Source organism: Gymnoscopelus braueri (assembly GCF_963280865.1).
Source record: "Gymnoscopelus braueri genome assembly, chromosome: 5".
NCBI classification, from domain to species: Eukaryota; Metazoa; Chordata; class Actinopteri; order Myctophiformes; family Myctophidae; genus Gymnoscopelus; species Gymnoscopelus braueri.
In genome coordinates this window covers 33,297,421-33,317,890 of record NC_137606.1, presented here as the reverse complement: position 1 = coordinate 33,317,890, position 20,470 = coordinate 33,297,421, and the positions used below count along the sequence as shown (strand labels likewise).

The 20,470-nt window shown below is 41.0% G+C and overlaps 1 protein-coding gene across 2 annotated transcripts in view; it reads left to right on the top strand.

The window, feature by feature from the left end:
• Positions 1 to 1,224: 1,224 nt before the first annotated feature.
• The window catches only part of ulk2 (unc-51 like autophagy activating kinase 2), a 52,056-nt gene continuing 32,810 nt past the window's right edge, over positions 1,225 to 20,470 (top strand). For both annotated transcript variants that reach the window (XM_080428683.1, XM_080428682.1), the window contains exons 1-3: positions 1,225 to 2,500; positions 6,542 to 6,634; positions 7,052 to 7,093. In XM_080428683.1, the coding sequence (XP_080284809.1) occupies positions 2,411 to 2,500; positions 6,542 to 6,634; positions 7,052 to 7,093 (225 nt within the window). In that variant the 5' untranslated portion in view covers positions 1,225 to 2,410. The remainder of the gene's footprint in view (positions 2,501 to 6,541; positions 6,635 to 7,051; positions 7,094 to 20,470) is intronic.

Here is a 20,470-nt window from a genome sequence, read left to right as displayed (position 1 = left end):
GAAGTGGGCGGGAACTGCGACGCTCTAGGGCTGTACAGATACATTATCCAGATTTTCAATCCAGAACATAATCTATAGCCTACAATCAGTTAACTCCTACACAGTCAGTAAATCGAAAGAATATGAAATTACATGTTACATTACATATTGTTGGGGCCGGGGGACATTTTCCACATTTGTTGTGATTTAACTAAATAGCCTAAATGGGGGTTCTTGTTCTCAACTGGTTGAAGGGTTCTCTTACTGGAACCTAAAATTCACATTGATTTACTTGACTCATGCACACATAGTTAAGCTATGAGGGCATGCATCTGATATCAACCACATTGTTCTTCTTCTGAAGTCTGAATGGAGCCACTTTAGTTCTGACCCACTGCTTGATATGAGAGACACAACAGTACGTTTTGTATCCACCAGGGGGCCTACAAATCAAAACAACATACAGTAGTAGCCTACATACTGAGCTCCCCCTGTGACCTCACAAATAAAACAGAACTTTTTTTCTGAATTTTTACTAAATAAAATATTTTTTTCTCTCCTTTTTAAAATATCTCTCTCTTTGGAAAGAAAGGCTCGGGTTGGCATTTTACAGTATAGCCTTTCCACACATTGGTATTCTTGCTGAACAACCTATGTGTGGCATTTTCCTATTAACAATTTCAATTATTTTATTATTTAAAAGTAAGTAACTAAGTAGGCAAATATTGCACTTTTACTCCACTACAATTATTTGACATCTAGTAACTTGTTACTTTGTAGATTTAGATTATTATTACAAATCCATTAACCAGAATAACCACTTCAGCCCTATATTTCGGCCATCTTTTGTAGATCTGCAATTTCCCCAAAAAATCTATACATTTTATATATTTGAAAACGTGTGAAACGGGACATTCTGCAGAATGAGTACTTACTTTTGGTACTTTAAGTACATTTTGATACCAATACTTGTGTACCTTTACTCAAGTCAATTTTGAATTCCGGACCTTTACTTGTAACAGAGTATTTCTACATTGCAGTATTGATACTTTACTTTAATTTAAGTAAAAAAAAATATGAGTGGCCTTTTCCCACGACTGACAGTTTGTCATCCAGCACTGTCTCTTGCAGCGGACGGTACGTGAACAAAGAAAGGCTGTGCACCGGCCGGAAGACACCGCGGAGGGATATGGTATAAAGCTGCACCAGGGCACTTTCTTCCTGTATTGTTGACCGTGACGTCAGATGAGTCAGACCTCTGTCCTTATTATCCACTGGTAACAAGGAGGATAGGACACAACACGGCAAGAAGAACATAATACCTAAACGTCAAGATAAAAGACTTGAAGACGTCGAAAGGGAATTAATAATTCGTATCGGATGGCAGATCAGAGAGACGGCATTGGTACGATGGAGACATTGCAGAAGAATCAACTGTTATGAAACATCACGGAATTTAGATGCTCATGTTTCCAAGAGGAGGCAACTGGACATCCCGACCCCGAACACAGAGGACCGTCTGGGAGGAGGACATAACCCAGGAGGAACTGTAACAAGGACGAATTCCGTTTGTCAGGAGGATCCGACCATATTATTTATACTATAGCCCTATGTTTACTAGTGATCTAGTCCGTCGTTTTAACCTGAGTGTGAGCGTGTTAAATGAAATCAATGCACTCAGCTGACATTAACGGGTAAACAAGCATCAGTCTGTTCATGCCAGGCAGCATGTTTGCAAGGACCGATATTAGTGGTCAATATGATGCTCAGTACAGCGACAGCATTATGTCACTGTCAGGTTAACGTCAGATAGCTGAGGTGGTCTCTGGTCGGCAGGTGCTGTAGAGGCTTTTTGGTTCATGTCCAGATCCACCTGACATCATGTAGACTGTCAGTCATATACCCGCTTAGGATAGAAATAATAATACACTGGTTCTCGAGAGCCTTTTGAACCAATGCAGCACAGGGCTGTTTGCAGGTAGTGAACACACAGGGCCAGAGAAGGACAGCTGGCACTGTATTGTAACATTGTGTACATTTGGACCCTGGCTGGCCATGCTTAGAGCCACCTGCTATGTATGATCGCAGTGCTGCAAGAAGACAGTATCCCAGTGTTTCTCTCAGCTGACTGCTACTGACTGACTATAGAAGCCTCGTATCATGCCATCTGCATCTATTATTTAAGCAATAAATAAACATATCAGAACAGTTCATGAGAAGCTGTGCTTGTCAGCCAGTTATGGAATAAACTGAAAATATACCAGGACGGACAGGGAACACTTTGCACAACAAAGAAAAAAATATATATACTATATATTATGTATGTGTATATAGCCTTTATATTTAGAAGTTGAGAAGAGTGTGACATTCAGGTGCATTCCTGGACCATTTATGAGAAACCTGGCATAAATTGGACTGTCCTTTTACTACAATGGAAGCTGTGGGAGATTTTGAGTACAGCAGGAAAGACCTGGTTGGACATGGAGCTTTTGCTGTTGTTTTCAAAGGGAGACACAGAAAGGTAAATAGCAGCTGAACTGCATTGCACCCCCCCCCTCCCCTCTTGCCCCATTTCTCTTTCAGTTAGAATAACAGTGAGGTTTCCTGTGAACATCTGGGTCATTGACAATGCAGATCGCATTGTCATACTGCAACATTTTGGTGTCATTGTTCTGAAAAAGCCAAAGGGAAATTATTTCCTGGATGACAATGGTTATTTACTGCAGTGGTTCTCAACCTGTGGGTTGGGGGGTCCCCACATGATTCTGGGGGGGTCCCCTGATGACAGTGAAGTGACTAATTTAAGGACTTATAAGACGTTTTAATACCAAAAAAAGACCATTACTGCATCAAAAGTAATCAACAAAGTATAATATAAAAAGTGGTCAAACATTGGCCAAATTGTCAAAAAATAGCATTGCGAGGTGTTGTAGATCTGCTATTGGGTCCCCAGTTTCAAATATGATTATTTTGGGGGGGTCGCGGCCTGAAAGGATTGAGAACCACTGATTTACTGTATGTTCATAGACCCTCCTGCATCTAAAGCATCGTAGCACTGACTCAGCTATTCACCTAATGTTATTTTGACTGCAAGTGGATTTCATTGCTTGTTATTTCATCAGACAGACTCTTATGCGGCTGGGAGTCTGAGTTTATAGGTACTGTAGAAGGGTACTGTAGAAGCCATCCATTCATGAACGGATGACTCAAATGACTCCCAGCAGCACTGACGTACTGGGTGGGAGGATGGGGTACAGACAGTGTTTTTCCTCTACCTATTTTAACCACAGGAGGTATCTTATTATGTAACCACTGTGTTATATATGATATACATACTGTATATATTCTCTCTTCTGATTCATGCCAGCTATGGATGGGAGTTCTCACCTCATTGTCCTTAAATGCAGACGTGACCTTAGATGCCTGTCTTGCAATATGGCTGTTGAATGGAGGCATAGCTGTGTGTGTGTGTGTGTGTGTGTGTGTGTGTGTGTGTGTGTGTGTGTGTGTGTGTGTGTGTGTGTGTGTGTGTGTGTGTGTGTGTGTGTGTGTGTGTGTGTGTGTGTGTGTGTGTGTGTGTGTGTGTGTGTGTGTGTGTGTGTGACATCGTAAAATCCTCAGTGTAAATTTAACTGAGAGTGTGCACATGTAACCAAATGGACTCAGTGTGGAGTCTACACAGCCTTTATTATTGTCATCACTCACATGGCTCTCTGCAGGACTCTGGCTCTCTGTTTTCCCATATTGAAGACTTAATTTCTAATGTATACACACCGAAAATAGCCGATCTACAAGCTCACAATGTGTCATGTACGACTTATGAATTAAGCTTAACTCAGAGGCTATATGTCGGGAGTAACCTAATATGGAACATCCATCCAGCAGTGAAGTTACATAAGTGGCCTTAAAGTCATTGTCTTGGGCTGAATCAGACGTTTTTGTGGCTTTGACAAATGATGTTTTGTCTCAAGATAGGGTTCGGCATTCTGCAATATATGAATATTATAGTGAGTAAATATTTTGTGAAAGCAGTGTCATCCACACATATTCGTATATCGAGTTATTTGGTCAGATTTGTCTATTATGCCAAGCCCTATCTGATAAAAAATACTAAAGTTAGGCACACTATTATTCTGTCAAAGTGGACAGCTTTATGGATACAAGTGTTATATTTAACATGTATCCCCTCTGTCCTGATGTTAAAATGGACTCTGCATGTGATTGGTGTATTTATATCCTTTGTGTCTGCATTTCTATTTATAGGCTAATTTCCTCCTAGGAGGAGGCAGGAGTTCGAGGGCAGGACAGAGGTTACTGTCAACTCTGCTTGAGACCCTGGCCTTTGATCACTTCAGCCTTTAAGCAGGAATCTCTTACAGGTTATAGGCTACTATACTGAATCAAGGCTAGGTATTTATGTTAGTGTTTAATCCAGATATGTTGGCATTTAACTCCCAAACTGAAAATGTATTACTCAGGCCACGATAATATTTAGAGGCCCATGATAATGTTGAGACATTTTTGTTATTGCGATATCATAATAACAACAACGTTGCTACATCCCTAATTGAATACCTTGTTTTGACTATGCATTTGCTACTACTGTTCATGAATCTCATGATCCTCTGTGGTTCCAAAAATCCAAGAATCTGCAGAGGTATTGACACAAGCCTTGCAGGAAAAAGTGTAATATTCGTTAGTAACCTTATTATTATTATAAAAATAAAAATAAAGTACTATCCATTCCCTAATAAAGACCCGCCTATACTATTTAAGTAATCCAAAATAGGAATGCCTGAGTTAATGTGGTTACATTAACTTAAATGTTAATTAATTTTGTGTAGGTTCCATCTCTCAAGTCCTGGAGGTCTATTCTTTTTCAACATGAGCTAGTCAAAACAGGGACTGGTTAAGGTTTTGTGCATTGTTTCCTAATAAGAATATAAACTGTTAACTTAACTCTGGATTGGCATAAATGTCCTGCTTAGACTCTGCCAGTAGCCTATCCTCACTTTGTAACTATCTAACTGGTAGCTCTCCTCTAGAATACCAAAGTGAGCAACCTGTATGCTAGTACAGTACCCTGTCCAGCCTGGTTGTCTTTTTATCATAACTTCAGTCAGCATGTTGATACCATAGTGCTGCTGATGAGGCTGAGGTATTTGTTGCTCACGCCACCATAATCTCATATGATTCACAATGAGATCATGTGTTATTCTGGAAAGTCCTCCTCCCATTTGTGACCGGACGTCTTCTGCACCCACAAACTGCTTACTCTGCACTACTAAACGGTCCATTATGAAGTCCTGGTGGCATGCCATGGAATCATTAGCTTGATCTGATTACTCACAAAATCTGACCCCCCCCCCCCATCCACACACACACACAGTCAGCATCGTATCAGGCCCACTTAAGATATGTCCCAAATAAATTCACAATACAACAGGCTTCACATTGAAATGTCGACCTGTCGATACGCTGTCCTTGTTATGCAAGTGTGCAATTCAACAATGTTCAGACGTGTTATATGATATGCCTGATGATATTGGTCGATTAGACGTACTTTCCCTTACACCGAAAGATGCAGTAAGAATAGTTATATCTTGACTGAACGTTCGTTAACATACTACTGTACATGCATCGTATTGGAAAATGTTATATATTTCCCTGCACTATGCAGTCACATTTTAGTGAGTCTTTTAGTCAGTTTGGGATGGGTAGAGCCTGCAGTGTAGGCTACTACAGGAACACACACACACTCTTGCTTTCGTGTCAGTGCCATGCCAGAGGCAGAGTGTGCAAGCGCAGAACAAGTACATCTCCTATTAACCTAGATTCATTTGGAAAGCCTCGATTTTATTCAGAGATTCTCCTGCTCTACAATTTCCATGCCAACGGGAGCGTTACCCACCGCAACTTCAGTGGTCATTTCTCTGTCTCTCTCTTTCTGTCATTTTTTGTTTTTTTTCTGTCTCTAATTCTCTCTTTTTCACTCTAGCTTAAGGGCAAATGAACAATTTATTACTCATGCGTTTATTTGTCTTCAAATGTTGGACATTTGTCAGCTGATGCATCAAGAGCGGTTCAGCTCATATGAACTCGAACCCTCTTTTCATGGCAGCTCCAGGGGGCTTGTGTGTCTGTGTAGAGAAACATTATCTCAACCTGGGTAGAAATTAGACCTCCACATTGCCGTTAGTTTAGCATGAGCAGGTCACAGCCTCTCATTCTAGCTGTCATTTGAGTGTCTTGCATTCAGCGGTGATGGGATGAGCCGGTGTGAGCTTGAAACACAAGTGTATTATTGTGTCATTGAAACATCTAAGATTTCCCCTGTCCTCCCCAGCCTTCTCACACAATGATGCTAACAATGTTGCTATAGCCTTGTTGACACACACACACACACACACACACACACACACACACACACACACACACACACACACACACACACACACACACACGCGCACACAAAATAGAAGGCATTTTAACTAATTGCTCCCATCTTTCTTCGTTCCCTCTCTCTGTCTCTCTCTGTCCCTCATCTTTCTGTCCTGTGCAGAAGACCGATTGGGAGGTGGCCATCAAGAGCATTAACAAGAAGAATCTCTCCAAGTCCCAGATCCTCCTTGGCAAAGAAATCAAAATCCTGAAGGTGATCAGTGACACTTAATGGCACCTTGCTTATCTCTCAGATGTACTTGAGGAATGACTTGACGTGGGCCTTGGTTCAGTCAGTGCCAAGAAAGAATATGGCCTTGACTCTCTTCTTAGAAATATCAATAAATAGCCAGTAGCTGACCGGATAGCAACTAGACTTACAACCCTCAGCAGGCACAGTGCACTGTCCCACCACATGTACAGATGATTCCCATTATCTTGCACAGTAATTATGGATGTTGTATGGATGTTGTAACTACTCTACTATCTAAAATACAGATATTTAGAAGGGCATTTTTTTCTTAAATTTGAAATAAAGTAAAACCTGCTCTCTTAAAAACAAAACAATAATAAGAAATATCAATATTAATTGTGCTGCATGCTAATGCATTTAATTTTTTTCTTCACCTAGGAACTTCAACATGAAAACATCGTGGCACTTTACGATGTCCAGGTATGTTCTTGTTTTTTCTGCAGCTAATGAATACTGTTCATATATATATATAAATATTCATATGTACAGGTCTGCGTGTACACATGACATGTAAGACAAGCAAGCAACCAATATATGTATATATCAATATAGAGAAACTCTGCATATTGTCCACGTGTACACATGACATGTAAGACAAGCAAGCAACCAATATATGTATATATTAATATCAGAAACTCTGCATATTGTCCAGCAGAGCATCCTAGCTCAGAAAACCCATCAAGGGAAGGTTGATGAATAGAGTTCAATTATGTGTCCACCATGACTATTTGTTACTGTATAGTGTGCTTATCTCAGTCTGCCATTCTGGAAAGATTGACCACTGCCTTTCCTTGCCCCAGTATGTATGGAGCATGTCTCAGGGGGGAAAAAAAACATGTTCATTACTAACAGCAAACCCTCCGGTCACCTGCTGAGATAACCTGCTTTCCATCTGCTGTGATAACCTGAATTTCACTGATAGTGCTGGCTGTCTCAGGTTCCCATTCACACACATTCACAGCCATGCACAGGAAGCAGTTAGTGGTTTATTGCTCAAGGACACTTCAATATGATGCCAGAAGGAGCAGGGTTCAAACCAGGAACCTTCCAGTTCCAGGATAACTGCTTTACCTCCTGAGCCATTGTATCACAAATAGGAATTGAAAAAAATCCCTAAAGAGTAGCACATCCAAAATTTCAAATCAATGGAGGACAAAGTACTCACATTTCCACATTCTAAATTGGCACACACCAATAAACGAACGTTGTCGCTATGGTTCTAAACAAGTAAAGTTTATTATTATTATTACTACCTACCATCCAGAAAATGTCCACTTATCAATTCAGACATATTCAGTAAAATACGTACAATACCATGTATACTTTTTTTAGATTCAGCAGGACACCCTACAGCAGTTTACGTATTGGAGCTTTTGAAATAATTTCCAGACTTTCTAAAATATTTGCAGTACAAATATTAGCTCTGAGCACTAGTAGCTAGGCTATGGAGCGTAACCTCCAGCTCCATTACATAACGGTGTGCTCACATGAGAGCATGTGACTGGCCAAGTCCAGCACACACTGCTTTACCTCCATTACTCCATCAGTTTCTGTCTACAACGATCATCATTATCATCACTGTAATGAAGGATGGATTGCTCTCACTGTAAATTTAGCAGGTTGGCAGTATGTGACCACTGCGCTGCACTTGTAACAATGCAGAGAAGCTGAGATATTGTCTTCAGTAGCGTTTAGCCACAAGTGATTTGAGGGTAAACATAAACCTCTAACTTTCTTCCAATGACATTTTAATATTAATATGACATTTTGATATGAAACCAACGTTTCGACCTTTCAAAAAGAAGACCTCTAAGGTCGAAACGTTGGTTTCATATTAAAATGAATTTCTGCATCGTTCGCTACGAGCTGTGCGACCTCTCTTCCGTTTAATTTTTATTATGCAAACCTTTGTTTCACAAAAATCCACTGACGTCAGTGTTCTTATTCTTTTGCTGTACGCTCATTATCGCCAGCTTGTGAGACGAAATTCAAAGCAGTCGTTTGGCCGGAATGCTCGTTTTACATCACTCAACATCCTGCACATGTGCCATACTGCCATTTAAAAACGGGTGATAAGCAAAACATGCTCCCCTAAACGACTTGTTTTGGCTTTCAGCTCACTAGCTGGGTAATAATGAACACAGTCAACACACACACACACACACACACACACACACACACACACACACACACGTAACGCAGGTGTAAAATACAACAAAAGAAGAAGAACACTTCAACACTTCAGTGTCAATTCACTGAGTTTATTGGCAGAAAGTTGCTCATAACATGACAACAGTGATTTTTTTTCTAAACCAAAGCTTCCAGAGACAAAGAGGTGTCCGTAGAGGTGCACTATTTAATTGTTGAGTTTAAATACGATAGGATTTTCTAGCTCATGACGAGGGTTGTACTTGTCAATAGAATGAATTGCAACTTGAAGGTTATGGATACCCTCTTGCAGCGTGTCGCTTGCAGCGTGTGCTAGTGTTTAAGTAGTGAAGATACTAAAGCATCGAAACGCTCACACAAGAACACAATGCTGAGTCTTTAAAGGCAACTCCGCACCAAACAGACTCGTCCAGACTATTGCAGACTACTCCAGACTGCAACAGACTGGTATTCGGTTGGCAAAAGTTGCCATTTAAGTCTGTCAGCCGACTGGCCATTCATGTGCTAATTTGACTTTTAGCCTGCCAGCGTTGCCAGGTCTGCTTATTATAAGCGACTTTGGGCTTGTTTCCCTGCAAAGCCACTTAGGGATGTTCCCAGCGTTTTTTCTTCACTGACGTGCAGTGGTGTAAAGTAACTAGTACATTTACTCAAGTACTGTACTTAAGTACAATTTTGAGGTACTTTTACTTTACTGGAGTATTTCCAATTGTCTATACTTGTACTCCACAACAATTATTTGAAATGTTTAGTTACTAGTTACTTTGCAGATATAAATCATTATGAAACATACATTAACCACTTTAGCCCTATTTTATACCTATAAGCTATTTGAAAATAGCAGATCTACAAGCTCACAACGTGTTGCGATGCACGCGTTCTGAGCTTGTAGATCTGCTATTTTCAAACATTTTTGTACTTTTACTTTTGGTACTTTAAGTACATTTTTATACCAATACTTTAGTACTTTTACTCAAGTAAATGTTGAATTCCGGACTTTTACTTGTAACAGACTCAGAGTACATCTATTGCATTCAAGCCTGGAATTTCGTCATTTTAGGGGCAAGGCCACTTGGCCTTTGGTGTTGTAATTTTTTGGAGGGCACAAAGGCCCTGCCCGGTCTTCCTGCCAGGGCAGGAAGGCCATCCAAAAAAATAATAATGATTTTTAAGTCCAAAAATGATTTTTAAGTCCACGGAAATAATGCATTTAACTTGAAGGTTAAGGATCATTGTATTTTAATATATTATAAGAATAGTATAACTATCTGTGAAATATAACCCATTTATTTCACAAAATAATGTGTTGGCAAATGACCAATATTTAGTTATATAGGTCTCAATATGTCACATTCAGCCCTGGACTTCACTGACTGAAGTAGGGGTCACATTAATCACATTAGATTCACAGAATGTATTTTACCCACAAGTTATTGTCATTCAAATGAAATGTGAATGAACTTGCACTAATAATGACTTTAGTTGATTTTTCACTCTTTAAAATATAGTATTTCTTAATTATTAATAATTACAGCTTGTAGATTGGCTATTTTCACGATTTTAAATTGTTTTTAAATAATAATAAAAAAGGAACATACAAGATTTCCACCCGACAGCCATAATATAATAGCCAATATATGGTTCTGTATCAGTATATGAGTCCGTTTTTGCGGATTTCATTCTAATTGGCTACTATGCCTGCATATGAATTTCATGAGCCTGGGTAGGTCACCCTGGCTTGGAGATATCCCATTAAAACCACAACATACCGTGTTTAATGGCATGCATTCCACTGATAATATTTAACAAAGTGTGCAATTAGTTTTCAGTGCATTCCTTTTGTCAGCAGTGCATACTGCTCTTTAAAAGCCTTTTTTTTTTCATCTAAAAAAGTAATCATCAGCAAATATTCCAGACATTTCTTGCTTTAATTTTCAGTCCAGCATTTATCCCCATAGATTAAAAAAAACAACTTAAAGCTAGGTATCCATCCACCCAACAAGAAGAGATCAAGTTAGCAACAGAGATAGAGAGAGCACCCTTGAAGTGGAAATACTTCCTGTGTTTGCGTAAGCCTCTCCCAGGGACCTTGCTGCTCACACCATCCGGCCCTCCTCCTTCAGTCACTGCATCAGTGCTGATGTCATCGCCATATAGAGGCAGGACGGCCATGTGATACTAATGTAGGGTTCAGGGAGTGTACTGTGTGTGTATGTCAGAATCTTCATCATCATGAAGTGAAACAGCAGCTGTCACTTTGACACTGTCTGTAACACAAACCAGGAGAGGCCATTGCTTTAGCTGGACATGGAGCACAGAGAAAGACACACGCACGCACACACACACACACACACACACACACACACACACACACACACACACAGTGATGCAGTGGTTTGGGCTCCTCGGCTCCTTGTGCTGTTTTTGTTTTGTTTAGTTTTTTCTCTTTTTTTTTCCTCTTTTTTTTGCTGCTGACACTAAAAGTGCTGTTTGAGCCTGTGGCTTCTCCCTGACTCTCACTCTCTCCATTCTCTCTTGTTGTTGGAAGCAGTGTTTGTTTGTGATGCTGTGTATATTCATTCTCTAACTAGCAGAGGTTTTTTGGTAGCTTAGATTTCTCTGTCCGTCATCCCCCGTCGCATATTTTTTTAGCTTTTTACCCACATTGCCTTTTGTAAACCCCAGCAGGAAGTAAAAGGGGTGTTTAAGCAGCCCAAACCCTTAGTGAATCTAGTCTTTTGATGCCGGTTAGGCCCTGCATGTGTTACCACGTTGCTACCTACAAAACTATGGTTGAAATCCAAGGCTAGCTGAGTACTGATCTCTTCAAGAACTATGACAAAACATGATGGTGTGGACAAGCATGGTCCACTTTGGTCACATGTACTGAATTTGGAATAGTGCAGCAGCTGCTTGTGACCTCATTCCTCTGGATGAAGTGTGACTAAGGGTTTAGGGCATTGGGTTTACCACCATGCATGCTTGGGGCCCGGTGACCTTTCTCCTACTCATTCAGCTCGGCTTCTTCACAGCTCTTGTCCAGTGAGACAGGAAGTGGGTCACCTATTTAAGAGTGGATAGGCATTGTTATAAACCTTTCTGTCCTCTGTCTGTAACTGGCGGTGGTGTGGGCTCCAGTTTACACCACAGGGCTGTCTCTGTACCCATTGGCATCAGCCGATGGTGGCTTGTTTGAAAAGGGCGGGATGATGTAGCAGTAGAAGCCTGAGAGGAGGCTGAGAGAGAGAGAGAGACCTTTGGGAAGGTGGGAGCTGTGACTTAAGCTGGCTCCAGACCAATCCAAATCGGCCCGACTTTGGGCCGATTTGGCTTCGGGAAGCGTCGGCCAGTCGGTTAGGGGTCCGTCGGGGGGTCCGTCGGGACCTTTTCGGCCGACCCAGAGCCGACCGAACATGTTCAGCTTTTTAGCCGACTGGCAGAGCAGTGGCAGTGACAACAAAGGGCTGTCGGTGTTGCCAGATTATGTGAGAGAAACAAGCGACCATGTCTATGAAAACCTACATTCACTGTTTCTCGTTGTTGCTCCCAGAGAGAGAGAGAGATTGATTGATTTGACCTACTTTCGCGCAGTTTTGGTGTGCAACACAACCCTCGTTTAAGTGAATTGCTTTCACCTGCTGCTGCTGTGTGGAGCGCAGTGGTGGAAAAAGTACTCAAATGTTTTACTTAAGTAAAAGTATCAATACTGCAATGTAGAAGTACTTGAGTAAAAGTACAAAAGTATTGGTATCAAAATGTACTTAAAGTACCAAAAGTAAAAGTACTCAAATGTTTGAAAATAGCAGATCTACAAGCTCACAACGCGTCGCTTCGCGACGTGTTGTGAGCTTGTAGATCGTCTATTTTCAAATAGCCTAGGTATAAAATAGAGCTAAAGTGGTTACTGTATGTTTTATAATGTAATAATTTATATCTGCAAAGTAACTAATAACTAAAGTTTTCAAATAATTGTAGTGGTGTAAAAGTAGAATATTTTCCTCAGAGATGTATGGAGTAGAAGTAAAAGTACTGAAAATTAGAAATACTCCAGTAAAGTAAAAAATCCTCAAAAGTGTACTTAAGTACAGTACTTGAGTAAATGTACTTAGTTACTTTACATCACTGGCGGAGTGTGCGCTACAGGGCATATCTCCGCCAAGCCAGGGTGACCTACCCAGGCTCATGAAATTCATATGCAGGCATAGTAGCCAATTAGAATGAAATCTGCAAAAACGGACTCATATACTGATACAGAACCATATATTGGCTATATATTATGGCTGTCGGGTGGAAATCTTGTATGTTCCTTTTTTATTATTATTTAAAAACAATAAAAAATCGTGAAAAAAAAAAAAGCTGTAATTATTAATAATTAAGAAATACTATATTTTAAAGAGTGAAAAATCAACTAAAGTCATTATTAGTGCAAGTTCATTAACATTTCATTTGAATGAAAATTAATTGTGGGTAAAATACATTATGTGAATCTAATGTGATTAATGTGACCCCTACTTCAGTCAGTGAAGTCCAGGGCTGAATGTGACATATTGAGACCTATATAACTAAATATTGGTCATTTGCCAACACATTATTTTGTGAAATAAACGGGTTATATTTCACAGATAGTTATACTATTCTTATAATATATTAAAATACAATGATCCTTAACCTTCAAGTTAAATGCATTATTTCCGTGGACTTAAAAATCATTTTTGGACTTAAAAATCATTATTATTTTTTTGGATGGCCTTCCTGCCCTGGCAGGAAGACCGGGCAGGGCCTTTCCAAAAAATTACAACACCAAAGGCCAAGTGGCCTTGCCCCTAAAATGACAAAATTCCAGGCTTGAATGCAATAGATGTACTCTGAGTCTGTTACAAGTAAAAGTCCAGAATTCAACATTTACTTGAGTAAAAGTACTAAAGTATTGGTATAAAAATGTACTTAAAGTACCAAAAGTAAAAGTACAAAAATGTTTGAAAATAGCAGATCTACAAGCTCAGAACGCGTGCATCGCAACACGTTGTGAGCTTGTAGATCTGCTATTTTCAAATAGCTTATAGGTATAAAATAGGGCAAAAGAGGTTAATGTATGTTTCATAATGATTTATATCTGCAAAGTAACTAGTAACTAAACATTTCAAATAATTGTTGTGGAGTACAAGTATAGACAATTGGAAATACTCCAGTAAAGTAAAAGTACCTCAAAATTATACTTAAGTACAGTACTTGAGTAAATGTACTAGTTACTTTACACCACTGCACGTCAGTGAAGAAAAAACGCTGGGAACATCCCTAAGTGGCTTTGCAGGGAAACAAGCCCAAAGTCGCTTATAATAAGCAGACCTGGCAACGCTGGCACGCTAAAAGTCAAATTAGCACATGAATGGCCAGTCGGCTGACAGACTTAAATGTCAACTTTTGCCAACCGAATACCAGTCTGTTGCAGTCTGAAGTAGTCTGCAATAGTCTGGACGAGTCTGTTTGGTGCGGAGTTGCCTTTAAACTCTTCGTCAGCATATGTACAAACATTCAGGGGTGTAATGGTGTTTTTTTATTTTATTGACGGAACGCTATTTTAGTAATGTCACACGCACATTGCGCGTATTTTATTTTACCTTAATGTAGCGTATACATAGTAGGAAACATGTTTGTATAGGAAATGACTAGTTTTTAGTCTTCGTAAATCTTCTCAAGGAATGCCTTGAATTATAGGAGCTGAAAGTAAACGTTTGCTTTGAACGAGGATCTTTCTCTTCTTCGACGGTTGGCTGAGGCATTGCTGCGTGCAGATAGGATACTGGCAGCAGCGGCTACTGAAGCCAAAAGGCTATGTTGCTTACCGTGTATGTGAGGAGTGTGAGGATGCATTTGCACACTCACTTGTAAACCTGTTATGCAAAGTACTAGTGGCCATTTGGGTACTTGGCTCAGGAATCGAGGGGGACGCGTTCTAGTGTGCACTCGCGTGCACATCCGTACCGTACCTGTGCATGAAGAAAATTCTGACACCACGCCGTGGTGTCTCGTGAAGCACCCAGTGCACCCCTGCAAACATTACACCATGCAGGGATTGCATTATTGTTGGCAGCAGGCTAGACACACACATACTGCTGTGGATAACAACATGTGATTATAAATATCTTAAAAAACGGATCAATAACAATGTGTGAATGTAATGCACATCGTAAAGCACTTTGGAGAAAGGCGCTACATAAATGCACTATACACCATTTACCATTTGTACACGTACGCACAGTACTTCTGTTGACTTTGCTCTGTGTGTCGTTTACACACTCCTACAATATAGGCCAGTACTATATGTAGTGACTAACGTAGTCGCACAACGTCGTCATAGTGTTGGTTTAACTACTTTGTTAACACTGAGTAGCTCTACACATGGCCTTTTGTGCGTGTGATTTAGGTTCACAATAGAAGCAAGCGGACGCTCAGCTTCACACCTCTACATAATGCATTAACTCCTCATCTTGCGCTTTCACAGCTAACCTGCTGTGTAGCTTAGAGCCAGAGCCTGCGTCCCTCAGCACAGTTTTGTACCCTCCATTGACAAAAACCGTGTCTGTATCTGATGCCTCTGCATTTCATTTGTTGCTCAACTTATGTTATCATTTTGACCTCACAGCTCAGTAATTACCATTTGTTTTGGTTGGCCATTTGGCCATCTTGTGACACTCGATCAAATCACATTCTAGTTGTGCAGTTGTGTGAAAACAGAAACATAATTATGTCAATAACAACACCTGAATTATGCTATGTGCTATATTGACACTTCAAAATAAGTGATCACAGTGATCAATGGTGAGAACACATCTGTAACCTAATAATCTGTTTGCCTAATAAACAAATAAAAAATTCAATCAAAACCTGCTATGTGGAAGAAAGTCCTAGGCAAACCAATATTTTAGCTTTTTGAAAGTTGGTCAGGACACCCATACCTAAATCCAGGGGTGGGCTGCCGGTGGGCTTTGAAGCTGCACGCACATGCACCATTCGCAGTTTTTGCACCTCGCTAACAAAACCTGCTGATCGACGCTGAGTGTCACAGCTTCAATGAACAGGAATGACCGACCTGGTTGGATGCATATCAATGGTGTGACTTGCTAAGTAGTCTACTGTAGGTGTCAAACGTTCCCGTCCGAAGCAGTCCTACTGTAGGTGTCAGATGTTCTGTCTGAAGCAGTCATAAGATTTGGATTATGGATAACAGTGGCTGATGGATTCATGAACTAATTCAATTACAGAGGTTTCGTCTGCAAGGTAAATGCAATGGATATACAGTATATTGTGGGTTAATAAATAGGCCTACATATTAAAGAGGTCATTTCAATCGGCGATCGCTCACGTGTGCATGTACGCGCGACGTAGAGCTCCACTAGCTGAAAATACACAGCACACCCCTGCCTAAATCTATGATTGCAGTTGACTCACCGTCTCACCACACAACAGTTCGTGTTAGTTTAGGTCCCCTAGAGACTCTATAGGTAGGGCATCAAGGTGCCTTGAGAACGTTTTTCAATAACTTAAAGTACAAACACCATTCTAGAAGATCCCAACCAAAGTCAAAGTGTAAAAGACCACTTTACGCACAGCTGGTGGAAACACCACCCTTCATTAAGATGGGGATGAAAGTGAAGTGCTGAAGCTTCCCAGACACATCTGGAAACAGGCTCTTAACCTAACCCTTGTTTTGTGTGAATTACCACAGAGACAAACAAACGAAAAACAACCTCTCGGTTGAAATTGACCTGCACTCAGAATGGCTGTACACGTACAAGTCAATAAAAGGAGTCGGTCTCAGTGTTGCCATGTCCGCTTTTTATAAGCGACGTTGGGCTTGTTTTTCTGTAAAGTTGCTTGTAAATATTGGTAGTCGCAGGTTTCGTTTTTTTTTTTACTTGTTTCTAAAGTGTAGTTGCTTATTTTGGCTTGCTTCCATTTTTTTCCCTTTTTATTGTTTATTTTAAACCAGTGGTTCTCAAACATTTTCATTTCAAGAACCCCCAATTTAACATGTATTTGTCCACGGACCCGCATCTGAAATTCATTTGTGCCAGGGACCCCCGTACCAGATTTGTGTTGATAAAATGTCTCAACAATATTTCACACTTTTTTTCCCCTCAAGATAAAAAAAATGAATAGCAGATCTACAAGCTCACAGCACATCGCGCTGTGAGCTTGTAGCCGACGTGTAGGTTTGAAGTGCTCATGTGGCCTAGTCGCTTCTTTTGGGCTTGTTTTCATAGACCTGGTTGCTTATTTCTCTCGTAAAAATCTGGCAACACTGGTCTGTGTCAATGGAGAGATTACAGCCTCTTATTCCCGGTGCTGTGCGTGCTACTGAGGAGCTCTGCTTATTAACATTAGCATGTTAATCACAGTCCTGCGCATTGGGCTACGTCACTCCTTCATGGAGCCATCGAGCTTTGAGCAAGACAAAGTGGTGCGAGGTAGAGGGCTGTAATCATAGGGTGTCGAGTTTCTAGGGCTCCCTGGCTCTCTGCTCTCTCAGTGTCTTCATATACAGCCCTCACTGCACACAACCCAGACACCTCATACATGTAGCCATTAGCCAAAGCACCACTGGTGGAAAAAGTACTCTGTTACATGTAGAAATACTCTGTTACAAGCAAAAGTCACAATGCGTCGCTCACAATGCGTCGCTTCGCAACGCATTGTGAGCTTGTAGATCGGCTATTTTCAAATGGCTGAAATGTATATAGGGCTAAAGTGGTTAATGTATGTTTCGTAGTAATAATCAAAATCTACAAAGTAACTAGTAACTTAAGTTTTCAAATAATTGTAGTGGAGTAAAAGTATAATATTTGCCTCTGAGATGTAGTGGAGTAGATGTAAAAGAACTGAAAAATGGAAATACTCCAGTAAAGTAAAATTACCTCAAAATTGTACTTAAGTACAGTACTTGATTAAATGTACTTTAAAAATGTAAAGTTACTTTACACCACTGCAAAGCACTGCAGAGAAAGGAGTCTGGTGCATGCACATTAAATAGATTTTTGCAAAGATCTGCTTGCAAAGATATCGCACAATATGGCTGAGAGTCTTGGATGCCCGTGAATGTTCCTTTATGAGGTTATACTTGAATCCTAGAACACACACACACACACACACACACACACACACACACACACACACACACACACACACACACACACACACACACACACACACACACACACACAAGAGAATATTCGTGCCGTCCGAAATTGGAGAAGAGATAAGACACATGATGAGGAAACTTGATGTCAGGAAAACAGAACGTCACAGAGAGGAAGAGAGAGCAGGGCGGGAGGGAGCTGAGGTTTGTTTATGAAGCTGTGGAGTCATGGGGTGTGTAAGGGTAGTCGCATGGGTCTGAGCTTCCAAAACAAAGCCTGAACCAACCTCCTCCAATGGAACACTGTGTTCTAGTCTGGAGAGAGGGCCTCTTTTGTGTGTCTGTGCGCGCACACACGTGCACACGTGCACATGTGCACACGTGTCCCATCTCATTTCTTGGAGAGCATGTGGGGGCAGGGGATTGACATAATGTTGGGTGAGTGAGGGAGAGAGAGAGTGAGAGAGAGTGAGTATGCCTCGAGAGAGAGGGGGAGAGGGCTCGTAGTTGTTCTTGGATCTTTTCAGGAGGAGGGGTTGGCTCAGTGATTTTTCCTAGAAAACTCAGTGCATAGTTGTGTGTTGGCTTTCTGCCCTTAGCGTCTATTAAAGACATGAGTCTAGAGAACAACAACACACACACACACACACACACACACACACACACACACACACACACACACACACACACACACACACACACACACACACACACACACACATATACGTACATGCACACAAATATTCAAGGGGCCAAAAATGTGTTCCTAATGTCCAGAGCAGGGTCCTCTTTATGTTGATGTAGTTAACCCTTATTTAAAAAAGGTAACATTTTACTGAGACTAAAAATCTCTTTTGCAAGGAAGACTTGGGCACCATAAAGACATCATCTGACTGATCTGTTTGAGATGTGTCTTGACGTGTTTACACACATGCACGCACGCATGCACACAAGCACGCGCACACACACACACACACACACACACTTGGGAAACCTCGCACCCCTGTGGCCAGGCACTCCTAAATGCACAAGCATCCTGTCTGTGTTTGTGTGTTCTCGTGCGTGCATGCGTGTGTACTTGTGCTACAGCCACACCCACAACAAAACAAAATGAAACAAATGCAACAGGATGTTCCCTCTGTGCCCTGATGCTGACCCAGACTATCTGTCTGACAAACATCACATCCACCCACCCTGTTCTCCCTCCACTAGTTCTCTTTTCTTGTTGTTGTGTACATCTGTGTACTTTGTATATACGTTGTGAATATTTATGCGTGGTATATACATTGATTTCATTTCTTTCGAACGAAAATAAATGTTACTATTATGTACCTGTACACAAGATGTAACAATAAAGACCACCTTGGCTTGAACCTTGAACCTTTAACCTCCTACGAACATGGAATGACTAGTATGTCTAGTAGTATCACATGTCACTGTTACGTCAAAGCCCCCAAACAACAAGACGTTGAGATTATCTTCCCCATCCCCCAACCACATAGCTGCAGACATGTACACAAACACACTGGTCTCTTCTCTTCCACTCCTATTCCCTAAGGTCTACACCCCCATCCCCAAACATTTCTCATGTGATGTAATTAGTGCGCAGGAATACTGTTGATTTGCCTCAGTGCTCAAGGGCTGCCATTCAAAATCAAGCAAGCTTCAAGCCAACAATAACGCGATCATACCAGACCACCGACCATTTAGTGTTGCATTCAAAACCCTTTAAAGGGTGACAAGCAGTCAAATTGTTTATAAATGGAACCGTGTGTGTGTGTGTGTGTGTGTGTGTGTGTGTGTGTGTGTGTGTGTGTGTGCGTGTGCGTGTGCGCGCGTGCGTGCGTGCGTGTCGTGCGAGCATGCAACTGTGTCTCCATGAAGGGTTCATGGTGGCAAATGGAGTATATATGTATAGTGTTTCTGTTGTGAAAGACTTGTTTTTGACTCTGGCTGTGTTTGGCAGTATGCCAGTCAAGCCATGTCCAAAGTCCTGTTGATTTGGCAACGTTATATAACAGTGGTGTGAATGCTGTACTGTGATACTAACCTCTGCGTGAGTTAAGCCAACGTTCTCTCATGTACAGTAAACAGTTCTAGAATCAGTGCCGTTACCTTCACACCTGCTCCACTGCTGCTGAGCCTAAAGAAGGGCCTATTATGTTTGTTGTACCACCTGCCTCTTAAAATGCTTCTCGTGCATATGCCATTAGAGCAACAAAGCCAAATGAACAACACCACCACGGAGACTGAGGACAACAACAAGTCCCAAATAAACCCCACTGAATGAAATGAACGTGTTTTCTCCACTCCGGTTGGGTAGCAGTTCTTCCTAGAAGTATCGGGTGTGCTTGCATTTCTCAGTAGTGGTATTTCCAACGATCTACAAAACCTTTTGAGTGACACTGTAATGAAAGGAAAGACAGGAAACCAAGGGCAGAAAAATACGAGACATTCAAGAAAAGTCATGGGTTGGATTCAAACCTGAGTCC